This window comes from Tupaia chinensis, unplaced genomic scaffold (assembly GCF_000334495.1).
Source record: "Tupaia chinensis unplaced genomic scaffold, TupChi_1.0 Scaffold000361_2, whole genome shotgun sequence".
In the NCBI taxonomy this organism is placed as follows: domain Eukaryota; kingdom Metazoa; phylum Chordata; class Mammalia; order Scandentia; family Tupaiidae; genus Tupaia; species Tupaia belangeri.
In genome coordinates, this window is record NW_006159858.1 from 6,237,597 (window position 1) to 6,249,950 (window position 12,354).

Here is a 12,354-nt window from a genome sequence, read left to right on the forward strand (position 1 = left end):
GCTTGTGGTGTGGACATTGCCCTGAGGGGCGAATTTCTTGGTTTCTATCTCTGTCTCTCGGGTGAGCACATGTGCCCTATAGCAAAAATATCTCTCTTAAAAAAAACAAAAACAAACAAAGAGTAGTATTAGTCAGCCTGTGGCCTGGTGGTTAATGAAACTTGATCTCACATGGCAGAATGTGCAGTTCAGTCCCAGACCCAGTGGCTTGAAAAACATGCTGAGTGTATGTGCATGAAAACCCCAAATCCCAACAGGATAGATAAATGGGGAAGAGGTTGTGGTAAGATCATGCCCCATGGGGGATGCTTTTTCTCTGTCTTTCTGTTCATCTCTGGCAAGGGCACAAGTGTCTGAGAAACTAAATAAAGAATAGTATCTTGAGCACATACATACATTCTTAAAATCACCCATTGTTCAGATTTTATCCCCATTGTTTTATTCTTTTTTCTCTTTCTCTGTGAACACAAATATATATTTTTACTGAATCATTTGAGAGACACTTGCTGACATTCTGAAACTTGAACTCTGAATACTTAAGCATCACCTAAAAACAAGGATGTTTCTCTACATAACTCTAATACAATGATCATGCTGAAGAAATTTAACATGAAGATAGTGCTGTTTTCAAATACAACAAATTTCCTCAAATATTTCAGTAGTGTACTGTTCATAGTTGTTTATTTTCTTAATCACGAATCACACAATGAATTCTATCTTCATGCCTCCTTATTCTCCTTTAGTTTCCAGACTTTTTCTTTTTCAGTATTTCATAATATTACCACTTTAAAAGACTCCAGGTTGGTTGTTTTTCCAAATGTGGGTTTTCTGATTATTGACTAATGATTAGATTTAGTTTGTTTTTAGGTTTCTGCCATAGGGTACATGTACTCGTCAGAGAGAGGCAGAGAGAGGGAAAGTGAGAAATCACCCCCCAAGGGGGATGACCATGCTGCAATCTCTTCTCATTTCTTCTCTTGGGATTTTGCATGCATGCATGCATGCATACACATGTGTCCGGTATGATTTTCAAGCCACTGGATCTTGGACTTTAACCATGGTCGGCCATGTGAGAATCCACCTTAATCACCACACCATCTGCTGGCCCCTAGATTCAGTTTAAACAGTTTTGGCAATAATACCACCAAGGGGTTGTATCATTCTTAGTGAATCTCTCTGGAGGTACATGTCAGAATGTCCCCAGCATGGGTGATCTTCAGCCAGACCACTTAGTTAAGCAAGTTTCTGCTAGATTTATAAATTGTCAAGTAATCAGTGAGATGATGTATGTGAATATATCTGTTTTAGTAACATTCTTTCACCCAGTGTTTTTAACAATCATTGAATTTTCTTGCTATGAATTTTCTTAGCAAAGCAAGACAATTCAATGGTTGATTAGTTTCATAAAAACACAATTAGGAAACCTGGAAAGATTTCTTTGGAATTTCTTATTGTCACTCTTATCTCTTCTTATGTTAAACTATTTTCATTCATTTATTCATTTAGCAAATGTTTACAGAGTGCTCATTTTGTTTTATTTAAAACAATTTTTTTGAGAGTTTTTTGCTATAGGGTGCATGTACTCTCCAGAAAGACAGAGAGAGACAGAGAGACAGGAAGTGAAAAATCACTGGTCTGGGTCTCGAACCATGGTCGGCTACATGAGAGTGCAGCGATATAGCCATTATTGCCACCTGCTTGTCCCTTTTTAAAATTTTTTTATTTCAAGTTATTTTATACATTCAATCACATTGTTTAGCTTGCAAAGGGAATATTCCAACATGTGTACATTTCTCCCCTGCCCAGTTGATAATACTATAAAGTTATCTTCAACAGATAATACCCCATTTCTTGGTTCCATTAATGCTATGCCTCTCTATTTTTCTCCTTAATGTCCTTCCTAAGAAGGAGTAGAATCAGAGTGCTCGTTTTGTGCCTCGTCTTTTCGTTAAGGGTGTAAGAGTGGCCCAACCTAATGTCTTTAGTTTAATCTTGTCTTATGCTCTAGATCCCTATAGGCAACTATTTTTAGGTCTCTTTACATTAACATCCATGAATACCATAAACTCAACATGCTCAAATGGAAATTCTCCTCCTCATTTCCTAACCTGGTCTTCCTATGTTCTTTAGTAGATTGTGCCTTTATCTTCTCAGTGATCCTGTAATAAAGAAGGTCTCTCATTTATTTAGTGGCCGGCCATCATGCTAGGCCTTGTACATTCTTGCCTCAGTGTTAGGAAGTAGATAATATCGTCCAGTGAACACTGGGCTCCCAGCTCCAGATCAACGTCTAGCAAGACTTTATACTGGGATTCGAATCTTGTTCTCCTTGGCTTCATAATCTCTGCCTTAGTGTAGAGTATCGCTAGTTTGAAATCCTGGCCCTACCGCATACAATGGGGAATTAAATAAGTCAACTTAACTCTGAATGTCTTGGTTTCCTTAATTATAAAATGGGAAAAATAACAACCCTAGTCTTGTAGATTTGAATAAGACAAAACTTGATAAACATTTGATCAATTCCTGTCAGCACCATAGTATCTTCAACCCATGAATCTGGTGTCACCCTAAAACTCTCCCTATACTCACCGATTGTGAATAGTTTCTTAGCTGTCTTCACAGGTGTCATTTCCTTAATTTAGACCAGTTGTGGGCAAAAATGCTTCCCCCGCCCCAGTCTAGAACCAGTTTCCACCCATTTTCGTTAATAAAGTTTTATTGAATGCAACCCATTTATTTACATATTATGTAAAATATACATACATAACTATGTATGTTACGGCCTCATTCACCCTAAAGTGGCAGAATTGAGTAGTGGCAACTATACTTTACAAATCATATATATATATTTTTCTTTTTTTTGGAGAGGTTTTCGCTATAGGGTGCATGCGCTCGCCAGAAAGACAGAGAGAGACAGAGAGACAGAAAGCGAGAAATCACCCCCCAGGGGGAATGGCCACGCCGCAATCCTTTCTCCTCCATTCTCCTCTCGGGATCTTGGGCATGCGTGCACACACACCTGGCATGAGTTTAAGCCATCGGGTCTAGTACCTGAACTGTGGTCAACTACATGGGAGTCCAGTGACATAGCCATTACGCTAACTGCTGGTATCACAAATCATATTTTTACTATCTGGCCCTTCACAGAAAAGTTTTCCAACTCCTTGTGCCTATTTGTAATGACCTTCTTCCTGGATTCTCTTGCTCTATCTATCCCTCCTTGAACTCAGTCATGCCAGTTTCCTTCTTACACTTCACTGGCTCTCACTGCAAAGAGCATCAGCTTCTATCTACTCCTGATCCTGATGTAAGCCTTCTCTTTGACTATAAGGAGCTCTTCATACCCTTTTCAACCTTGACACATGCTGTTCTTAATTCTTTCTCTTTTTTTTTTTTGAGAGGTTTTTGCTATAGGGTGTGTATGCTCACCAGAAAGAAAGAGAGAGACAGAGAGACAGAAAGCGAGAAATCACCTCCCAGGGGGGATGGCCATGCCACAATCCCTTCTTCTCCATTCTCCTCTCGGAATCTTGGGCACACATGCACATGTGCCCGGTGTGAGTTTAAGCCACCAGGTCTGGGACTTGAACTACAGTTGGCTACATGGGAGTCCAGCAACATAGCCATTACACTAACTGCTGGTCCTGACACATGCTGTTCTTTTGTCTGAATAACCACCCCTTGATATTAAGCTCAGGTTTTCTTACCTCTAAGAAACCCTTTCCACTGGCTCAACCAATGACTTCTGTTCCTTTATAGCTTGCAAATACTTCAATTCCAGTATTTATCTCACTCTATCATGACCCTGGGCTTAGTTGTCTGTATCTGCAACTGTGATGGGTTCCTCTAAAGGGTGAGAATGTCCATTTCTCACTGTTTAAAATTCTCTTCTGCCAGTCTGGGACCTGGCTCTCAGAAAGTACCCGTTAGGTAGTTGTTACTGGTTGACATTGAGCTAGGGTTTGAAGACTCTTATAAAGTTATAGGAGAGACTAGAAAGGAGGCATATCAAGAGAGGCTTCCTCAAGGAGGTGACAGCTTAACTAAGCCCTGGAAGATGATAAGAAGGATAAAATAAGAAACTGTAGAAAAAAAGACTGTAGGCACAGACTGTATTAGAGAAATGACAAGCAAAGGCAGGAGCCATGCTGAGGAAGTGTTGGAAGATAGGCTAAACTAGGAGGTGTTAGGCCCACATTCTGTGGTCACCTCTGCAGTGCTGAGCTGCACGAACAACGGGAAACCACAGAAAGACTGCAGTAGGCAAACGGCATGTCCATCTTGCATGTCAGTCTTCTAGAAGTCCCTTAAGGCATCAACTGTGTTTTTGTCTTGTCATTGTTCAATTCAAAGTGCGCATAATCCCTGGCACATTATAGGTTCTCAGTAAATGTTTCTTTCATCATTAAAATGTATGAGCTATGAAACTTCCCAGATTTAGGAAAGATTCTCAATGTTTAATATTCTTTTGTTAGGTGAACATTTGTCCCATCAAAACCTTTACAGATTTAAGAACTCTGGTCATATTTAACCTTAGTGTTGAATTTTATTTCTTCTTGAGAAATTTATATTCGGAAACAAAAGTCTATTCTTTTACAGAAATTCTAAATCTCTTGGATTTTAAGAACATCTGATGTATTCCTAATCTGCAATGCCTGAGGCAGTTTTTACTGGCACTTGTTCAGTTTATTTCTTGTAATTTTGGTATTTTTCTCTCAACAAAGTGCTAAATACTAAATTAGGAGACAAAAATTCTTGTTTGTAAAGCATGCCAATGGACTCTTGAAGGATGATGCCTCACAGACAGAATGTAGTGTTTTTATTAATGATGCCCACAGACTAATTGAGTCATTAGCTTAAGAGTTCAGAGTCTCAGAAGTTTGGAGGATGCCAATAAAGTTATTTGAATGATAAAACAAAGCCCAGATTATTGGGTAAAATTGGGGGGACCCCTGCACTCCAAGAAATTCTCCAAGTCTCCACTTAGTTATCCAGATCCTCAAAGTGAACGTGAAGCTTCAGTTTCAAATTGAGTACATTTTCCATCCATGGATTGGCTTGTTTTGTTCAGTTTTACTTTGAGTGTTTGAGGTTGTCTTTTCGACGTAACAGCTAAACCCACGACTTCCTTTCTCGTAAAACCAAAACAAAAAGGCTTTCTATTCAAGTGCCTTCTGTGTGTGCACATGTGTAGTACATACCTGGGATCAAAGCTGTCTATATAAAGTCCTTGATTCTGTGTGGGTTCAAACATTTCAAAGCTTCAGGATCCTGAAAGGTTTCACTCAGCTTCCTGAAGACCTGAACATTGCTCCCATAAAGCCATGGCTTGCCTTAGATTCCAGAAGCACAAGGCTCAGCGGGACCTGGCTTCCAGGACATGGCCCTGCACTGCCCTGTTCTCTTTTCTCTTCATCCCTGTCTTTTCCAAAGGTGAGTAAAATTGTTGGAGTGTGAATGTGGAGGAGGTGTTTCTCCCACCTGGTTTCATTCCTTTCAGTAGTCAAGGGAAGTGATTTATAGCAAAGCCAGACATTAAAGATCAAACGCCAATCTCCAGGCTCTAATGGCTCTGTATTCCAAGACTAGCAGGGGACAGCTGTCAGCAGTAAATAAACAGAGATATCGCTCATAGCACAGTGCCAGGTATTTATCAGGGGGCTGGCGAATACCTGCAAATTGGTTTGGGAAACACGGGTAATTTCAGACACTTTTATAAGATTGGAAGGAAATATTATAAAGCTAGGTGAATTAAGAGGAAAAAGATACACACAGTGCTGAATACATTTGAGCTTGTTATCAGGATGAATTCAAGATATTCCTTTACAAAAAATATTGCTTTAAGACAAATCATGGGGTAAAGTTTTCTTCCTATATAATTCAAGCTTTTAAGGTCCTCTAATTAATTAGTTTTATAAACTAATTAGCAAGTTTAAAATTTAAGTAAATTGTGAGAAGACACCTTCTGAGTTCGATTCAAGGTTTTAAGGTATCTTTTTTCTTCTTCTTTTTTTGGAGAGTTTTTTTGCTATAGGGTGCATGCACTCGCCAGAAAGACAGAGAGAGACAGAGAGAGACAGAGAGACAGAAAGTGAGAAATCACCCCCCAGGGGGATAGCCACGCCACAATCCCTTCTCCTCCATTCTCCTCTCGGGATCTTGGGCACACACGCACACGTGCCTGGCGTGAGTTTAAGCTGCCAGGTCCGGGACTCGAACTGTGGTTGACTACATCGGAGTCCAGCGACAACCATTACGCTAACTGCTGGTCCATTAAGGTCTCTTTAATCCAGTTTGTAAGCTTGTTTAAAATGAAATATTTCGAAGTTGCAAAACAAAGTATAACAAAGAAATAGAGGAAGAAAGAAAATGAGCCATCAGTCTGTTTGTCATAAAATACGCAATTCCTGCCTTACCTACATGTGAATTTCTAATGCAGATCCCCAGTTTTCAGATAAAATAAAGGTCTTTAGAGCTTAATACTATGGTTTAATATGTTTACATGGCTCTTTAGAGCTTGACAGCAAGGTTCATCACAAGGGTTAAAATGATGAAAATTTCCATTGGATCTCAGTCTTGTCCCTTCTAGACCTTCCTGGTTAATGAACTATACTGTTTGTATGAAGTAGGTGCTCAAAAGATATCTGATAATTTAATTTTTACTGGAAGAATATTCATGCACATTTTCTTTCTTAAGTGTTTTGAATATGTAAAGATTAAATACTCTTAGGGATATTTAAATATTCTTTTTAAGAAATTTGTCATGGTAGATACCAAAAGATTGAGTGTGGCAAAACTTAGTAATGATAAGTATGAGCTCACCTAGAAGGAGGGCAGGAAATTTGTTCTTCCTTAGGCTTAGAGTCAACACAATAAAGATTATTAAGTGTCATTTGGGCCATATATGACTATTTCTAGGAGTTTATGAACCAGAGACAGAAGATGGGGGAGATATGACTTGCTCACAAAGCACTTAATTATAGGGAACAGCTTGATTAAGTACTGAAATTGAGTTATAAAAGTGCAAAGGAAAATTAAATAAAAAATGTGGGGGAAAAGGGGGAGTTTGGTTTTCAGGAGATGATAAATCCTAGGGGAGTGACTAGGAAACACTAATGGAATATGAAAGTTGTTTCAATAAATTCTATTTATGCAAAAAAAAAAGTGCAAAGGATGCTCAGAGGGCATGTTTGATAGGCAGAGATGACAGTTGGGGAAGGAGACTGTTGCTTAGCCAGCCAGAGCTGCTGGAATAAGCATGGCAGTGGTAGCTGCTGTATTTTTCTCTCTTCTAAGGACAGATGTTGTCCAGTACAGGTACTTAGGAAAGAGAGTCGTGTCTTTGCTACAGGGTGATTTCTAGGCAGAAAGGGATGTCCTGGAAACTCAGACTGGAATGATAGATTGGGATGGGATCATAGAAGATGTTGAACGCTGTTCATTTGTTTTTGAAGTCATCATTAATAAAGTGTCAAAGGGTTTGAGCAGATGAATGACATTGTTAAATCCAAGATTGGGAGTCACTTATAAGACCTACCAGAGAGGAGCCAGCTTAGTTACTGGGAGATAATTTGACATGAAATGGCTATAATTTAGATGAAGCAAGCCTCTTTGTGTGGAGATCTGTCCACCTTTATCCTGTAAAAGCCAGAGGGAGACAAAAGAATGAAGGATTAAGAGCTAATTTGAAGGAGAGAGGGAGAACGGAAGAGGTGGTGGCAGGGGAAGCCCACAGAAGTTAACAGTAGGCTTGCCTCAGTCTAGAGAGGAAACAACCTGGTGCCCTCAGCTCTGTGGCTTCCTTCATCTCACAGCATCTCCTTCTCTGTGATAATAAGGTCAGGAAAGAGGGTGGCCAGAAGAGAACCAAGACTCAGCCACTCATGGGTGACAGAGGTACAAGGCCGGTTAAGTAAGTAGGCCATTTTTGAGGTATGCTTTGAGAGATAAGGCAAGATCCTCCACCTTAACCTCCAGAATTTCCCCTACTACTCAATACAGTTCCTGAACTATAGTTCCTATTGTTCTAATAGATCCTCAGAATACCAGAGTCGCAAGGCAGTTTGATATCATCTGACCTAATCCTCTTCCATTCTACATGTCGGCTGAGGCATAGCTTGTCCCCAAATCACATATTTCAGATAGAATTAGATCTACTTGTCGCAGGAACATTCTTCCTGGCAATCACTGTCTTTAAAAAACAATTTCCCAATAAGGATACATCGTTACGTAGAGTAGCTAGAAGACAGCTGAGAGTTGCAGGGAAAGCTGGGGTGGGTGAAGAGGGAAAGGGATTTTGTTTAAGGAGAGAAGGGCTGAGAGGTGAAACCAGGGGAGTGGGGAGGGCTCATCAAAGACACACCTTGCTGAGCTGAAGGTTTATCTTGAGCCTGATTGTGGATGAACATGAGTTCACTAAATTCCCTTTGGTTTTTCTGTGTTAGCGATGTACGTGGCCCAGCCTGCCGTGGTGCTGGCCAGCAGCCGGGGAGTTGCCAGCTTTGTGTGTGAGTTTGTATCATCAGGCAAAGCTGCTGAGGTCCGGGTGACAGTGCTGCGGCAGGCCAACAGCCAGATGACTGAAGTCTGTGCCACAACGTACATGGCGGAGAATGAATTGACCTTCACAGATGATTCCACCTGCACTGGCACCTCCAGTGGAAACAAAATGAACATCACCCTCCAAGGGCTGAGGGCTATGGACACGGGGCTCTACGTCTGCAAAGTGGAGCTCATGTACCCGCCACCATACTATGTGGGCATGGGCAATGGAACCCAGATTTATGTCATTGGTAAGCAAAACCATTTCATTACATTGACACCTTTTGCATTGCTGTCTTCTTTGTATGAATGCAGTTTGCTCCTTTATTTCAGGTGTTTTATTTTGAGAACTGTGGAAATTCTACAAGTTCTCTATCATATGGTTGTCTTGCTTATTTTAAGTGTTTACCTAAACAGTATTTTGACTATAAAATAAATAAGTTGAGGGAAGTGTTTTTTTTTTTTCTCCTGGTGGGTTGGGGCACTCGTTCTGGCATTGCAACCATCATAAGTCTGACCTCTTATCTTTGGTATGACATTTTGGGAAGTAGTCCCAAGTAGTTATTCTTACAGGCTACCAATACAATTTAATGGTGGACTTCAAAGTCTGGAAGCTTTAACTCTTTCCTGGTATCAATAACAGGGAGAGTAGAACCCTAAAGTTTAAACCTGTCTAAGGTTTTTCTGCCTTGTTTTCTGTTGCAGATCCAGAACCATGCCCTGATTCTGACTTCCTCCTCTGGATCCTTGCAGCAGTTAGTTCAGGGTTGTTTTTTTATAGCTTCCTCATCACAGCTGTTTCTTTGAGCAAAATGGTGAGTGTGATGCTGACAATGCAGCATACTTGATGGCGATGCCTTAGTGGTATCAACTGACCAAATGATAGTGTTGAGTTTAGTCTTCTGAGATGAAGCAATAAATGAAGAGGGTGAAAGAAGGACAATGGTAAAGAATACACGAGAACCCTAGGCATTGGTCTTTGAGGTTTCAGGATGACTAATGAGTGTGTTTGACATTGAATGTTTATGTGCTTCTGAACAGGGTTTCAGATTGAGTAACCATTTGAACAACATGGGCAGCTGTTTAGTTCCTTGTCTTCATGACAATCATACTTAAGCTAAAAACCTTGATGTACAAGCTTAAATTGGGTAAAATGGTGCTAAGAAGGACCACTTAGAGAGATTATAATATCTTCCTAAATATCCCTCTATCTCTCCTGGAAGTCATCTCTTAGTACCACCCTTGTGCCTTCTTCATTCAAGCTGTAGCTACTCCTGTTCCCACGATCTAGTTTTCTTGACTGGGATATCTTGCTCTCCTTTCCAACCCAGTGAATGAAAAGCTCAGTTTTTATTTACTATAGTTAGTGGTGAAAGAGGTGGAGGTATGGAAACAGGCCTCCTGTCAGAATTTCTTTTAGTCAGTCCCTCTTAGCCATCTCTGCCTAGAGCTGACTTTTCCTCTGCAAATTCACACTTTTCCCCTCCCCATCTCCTTCTTTTCCCCTCCTCTTTCTTTTCCTTCTTCCTCTTTCTTTCTCTCTCTTTCTCACACACACACATGAAGAGACACTATTCCAAGATCCTCTTCTCAACCTGACTATGATTTTACTTTTCTGTAGGTTCTTCCTACCTCATATGCTACAAACTACCACACAGACTAGGAGGTTAGACTAGTCTAACTTACTGAAGTGATAAAAGCTAGGAACTAATACAGACAGAGAGAAAAATAATAAAACATATACAAGGAGTAGAGATGAGAAAAACAGGTCTCAAACTAGATAATGAAAGTTTATTACCTTAGCTCATTTCCTCACAGACAAGAGCAGATCAATTAACATAGGTATTCTGTGTGTTCTGTAATACTTTCTCAAAGTCTCTTTCTCCTATCTTTCAGTCACAAAAAATGATTATTATTTTACATCAGAGCCACAGAGTTACTTATCTAAAGTGAATTTTAACAGCTGAATCAAGAAAACTGTAGTTTTGTTTGTTGGAATTTCGTATGTTGTGAACATTCATTTTCAGTGCGGTAGGGACTCAATATTTGTTGAGTCTTATAATAGTTAAAAGTGGCATCTGTATTCTTCGATAATTACTGTTTCTTTTTGTGTTTGGCAGCTAAAGAAAAGAAGCCCTCTTACAACAGGGGTCTATGTGAAAATGCCCCCAACAGAGCCAGAATGTGAAAAGCAATTTCAGCCTTATTTTATTCCCATCAATTGAGAGACAATTATGAAGAAGAAAGAATATATTCTGATATCTAAGAGCTGAGGCAATTTCATTTTGCTATCCAGCTATTTTTATTTGTGTGTATTCTGGGGGGGGGGAATTCATCTCTCTTTAATATAAAGCTGGATGCAGAGCCTACTTTAAGTGTACTACAATTTAAAGCAAAGGAACAGGAAAGCAGAGCTGGGATGTTTCTGTCACGTAGGATCCAATTTTAGTAAAAACATCACTAAGGAGCATTATGGGGATGCAGCATTATGATGTGGGGTCAAGGAAATAAGTTAGAGAATGGCATAGTCCCAAGAAAGGGAAGGAAGGAAGTGAGGGAGAAGACTATGTTGTACGCATCTTGTATTTCCATGTGAGGCATTTATAGCTAACGTGATGTTTTCTAGTTAGATTTTTATGAGATATTATTTTTCTTAACAAATGTATAATTACATGAAGACTTTAAAAATACTCACATGGCTATGTTTTAGCCAGTGATTCCAAAGGTTGTATTGTGTGTGTGTGTGTGTGTGTGTGTGTGTGTGTGTGTGTATACACACAGATATAAATAATTATTTGATAGTATTGTGCATGGGGGCCATGTGTACTTTTGTGTATTTGCTGGTGGTTTTAATATAAACACTATAAGGCAGTGTCTTCCCACCATGGGTTCCAGGGAAGTTTTGTGGAAGAGCTCAGGACACTAATACACCAGGTAGAATATAGGTCACTTGCTGGCTTGGAAACTGGAGGAGGTCATGGCTGTACTCAGCAGTGGTGAATTACACTGACTTGGTGTTGCAATGGGCTTTGGAACTTTTATGCCAGCTCCTTTCAATGGTTTACAAAGAACTCAGAGAACGCTGTTGTCAAGACAACGATACAGTCCAGGAAACCTGTAGGTCTGACCTTGTAGGAAGCTCCAGTTCCATGCAAACACATGATGAATGCCCAGGGCAGAAGAAAGTGGCAGGTGACAGAATGGGGTGCATTAAGGTTTCTGAAAACTAACACTGTTGGTGTTTTATAAACTCAATATTTTCCATGAAAATGCAACAACATGTATAATAATTTTAATTAAATAAAAATATGTGGTGGTCATTCTCTGGAGTTATCTTTATTATCCTTGGATTTTAATATTGTTTTTGAGTTTGCTTCCGATTGATTAATTCAGCAGTTGGTGGTCTCCATGGGTTCACACAGACTTAGTAGTCCTTGATAAACTACACAGCATGCTCTTTTTTTTTTTTTTTAGTGGTTTTTGCTATAGGGCGCGTGCGCTCGTCAGACAGACAGAGAGAAACAGAGAGACGGAAAGCAAGAAATCACCCCCCAGGGGGGATGGTCACAGTGCAATCCTCTCCTCCATTCTCCTCTCGGGATCTTGGGCACGCACGCACACGCGCCCGGCGTGAGATTTAAGCCACCGGGTCCAAGACGCGAACCGCGGTCGACTACGTGGGAGTCCAGCAACATAGCCCTTATGCTAACTGCTGGTCCCCTATTTCATGCGCCCAGCGTAAGTTTTAAGCCACCAGGTCTGGGACACGACCTGCGGTTGACTACGTGGGAGTCCAGCAACATAGCCCTTATG

The 12,354-nt window shown here is 40.3% G+C and overlaps 1 protein-coding gene across 3 annotated transcripts; it reads left to right on the forward strand.

The window, feature by feature from the left end:
- The first annotated feature begins 5,219 nt into the window (after nt 1–5,219).
- Nucleotides 5,220–11,811, forward strand: CTLA4 (cytotoxic T-lymphocyte associated protein 4). 3 transcript variants are annotated; one of them, XM_006153078.3, is made up of 4 exons: nt 5,325–5,433; nt 8,445–8,792; nt 9,247–9,356; nt 10,662–11,811. In XM_006153078.3, the coding sequence occupies exons 1-4, from the start codon at nt 5,325–5,327 to the stop codon at nt 10,764–10,766; spliced, it is 672 nt and encodes a 223-aa protein (XP_006153140.1). In that variant the 3' UTR covers nt 10,767–11,811. The 3 variants fall into 3 exon arrangements, with proteins under 3 accessions (XP_006153141.1, XP_006153140.1, XP_027629465.1); XM_027773664.1 differs by lacking the exon at nt 5,325–5,433 and adding an exon at nt 7,191–7,912 and having other exon boundaries at nt 10,662–10,766; XM_006153079.3 differs by lacking the exon at nt 9,247–9,356 and having other exon boundaries at nt 5,220–5,433.
- Nucleotides 11,812–12,354: the final 543 nt, after the last annotated feature.

Bases quoted from the DNA above. Each gene is read 5' to 3' on its own strand.
- CTLA4 (XM_006153078.3), top strand. From the start codon at position 5,325: ATGGCTTGCCTTAGATTCCAGAAGCACAAGGCTCAGCGGGACCTGGCT. The intron at 5,434-8,444 runs GTGAGTAAAATT...TTTCTGTGTTAG, and splicing joins CATCCCTGTCTTTTCCAAAG to CGATGTACGTGGCCCAGCCT. The intron at 9,357-10,661 runs GTGAGTGTGATG...TGTGTTTGGCAG, and splicing joins CTGTTTCTTTGAGCAAAATG to CTAAAGAAAAGAAGCCCTCT.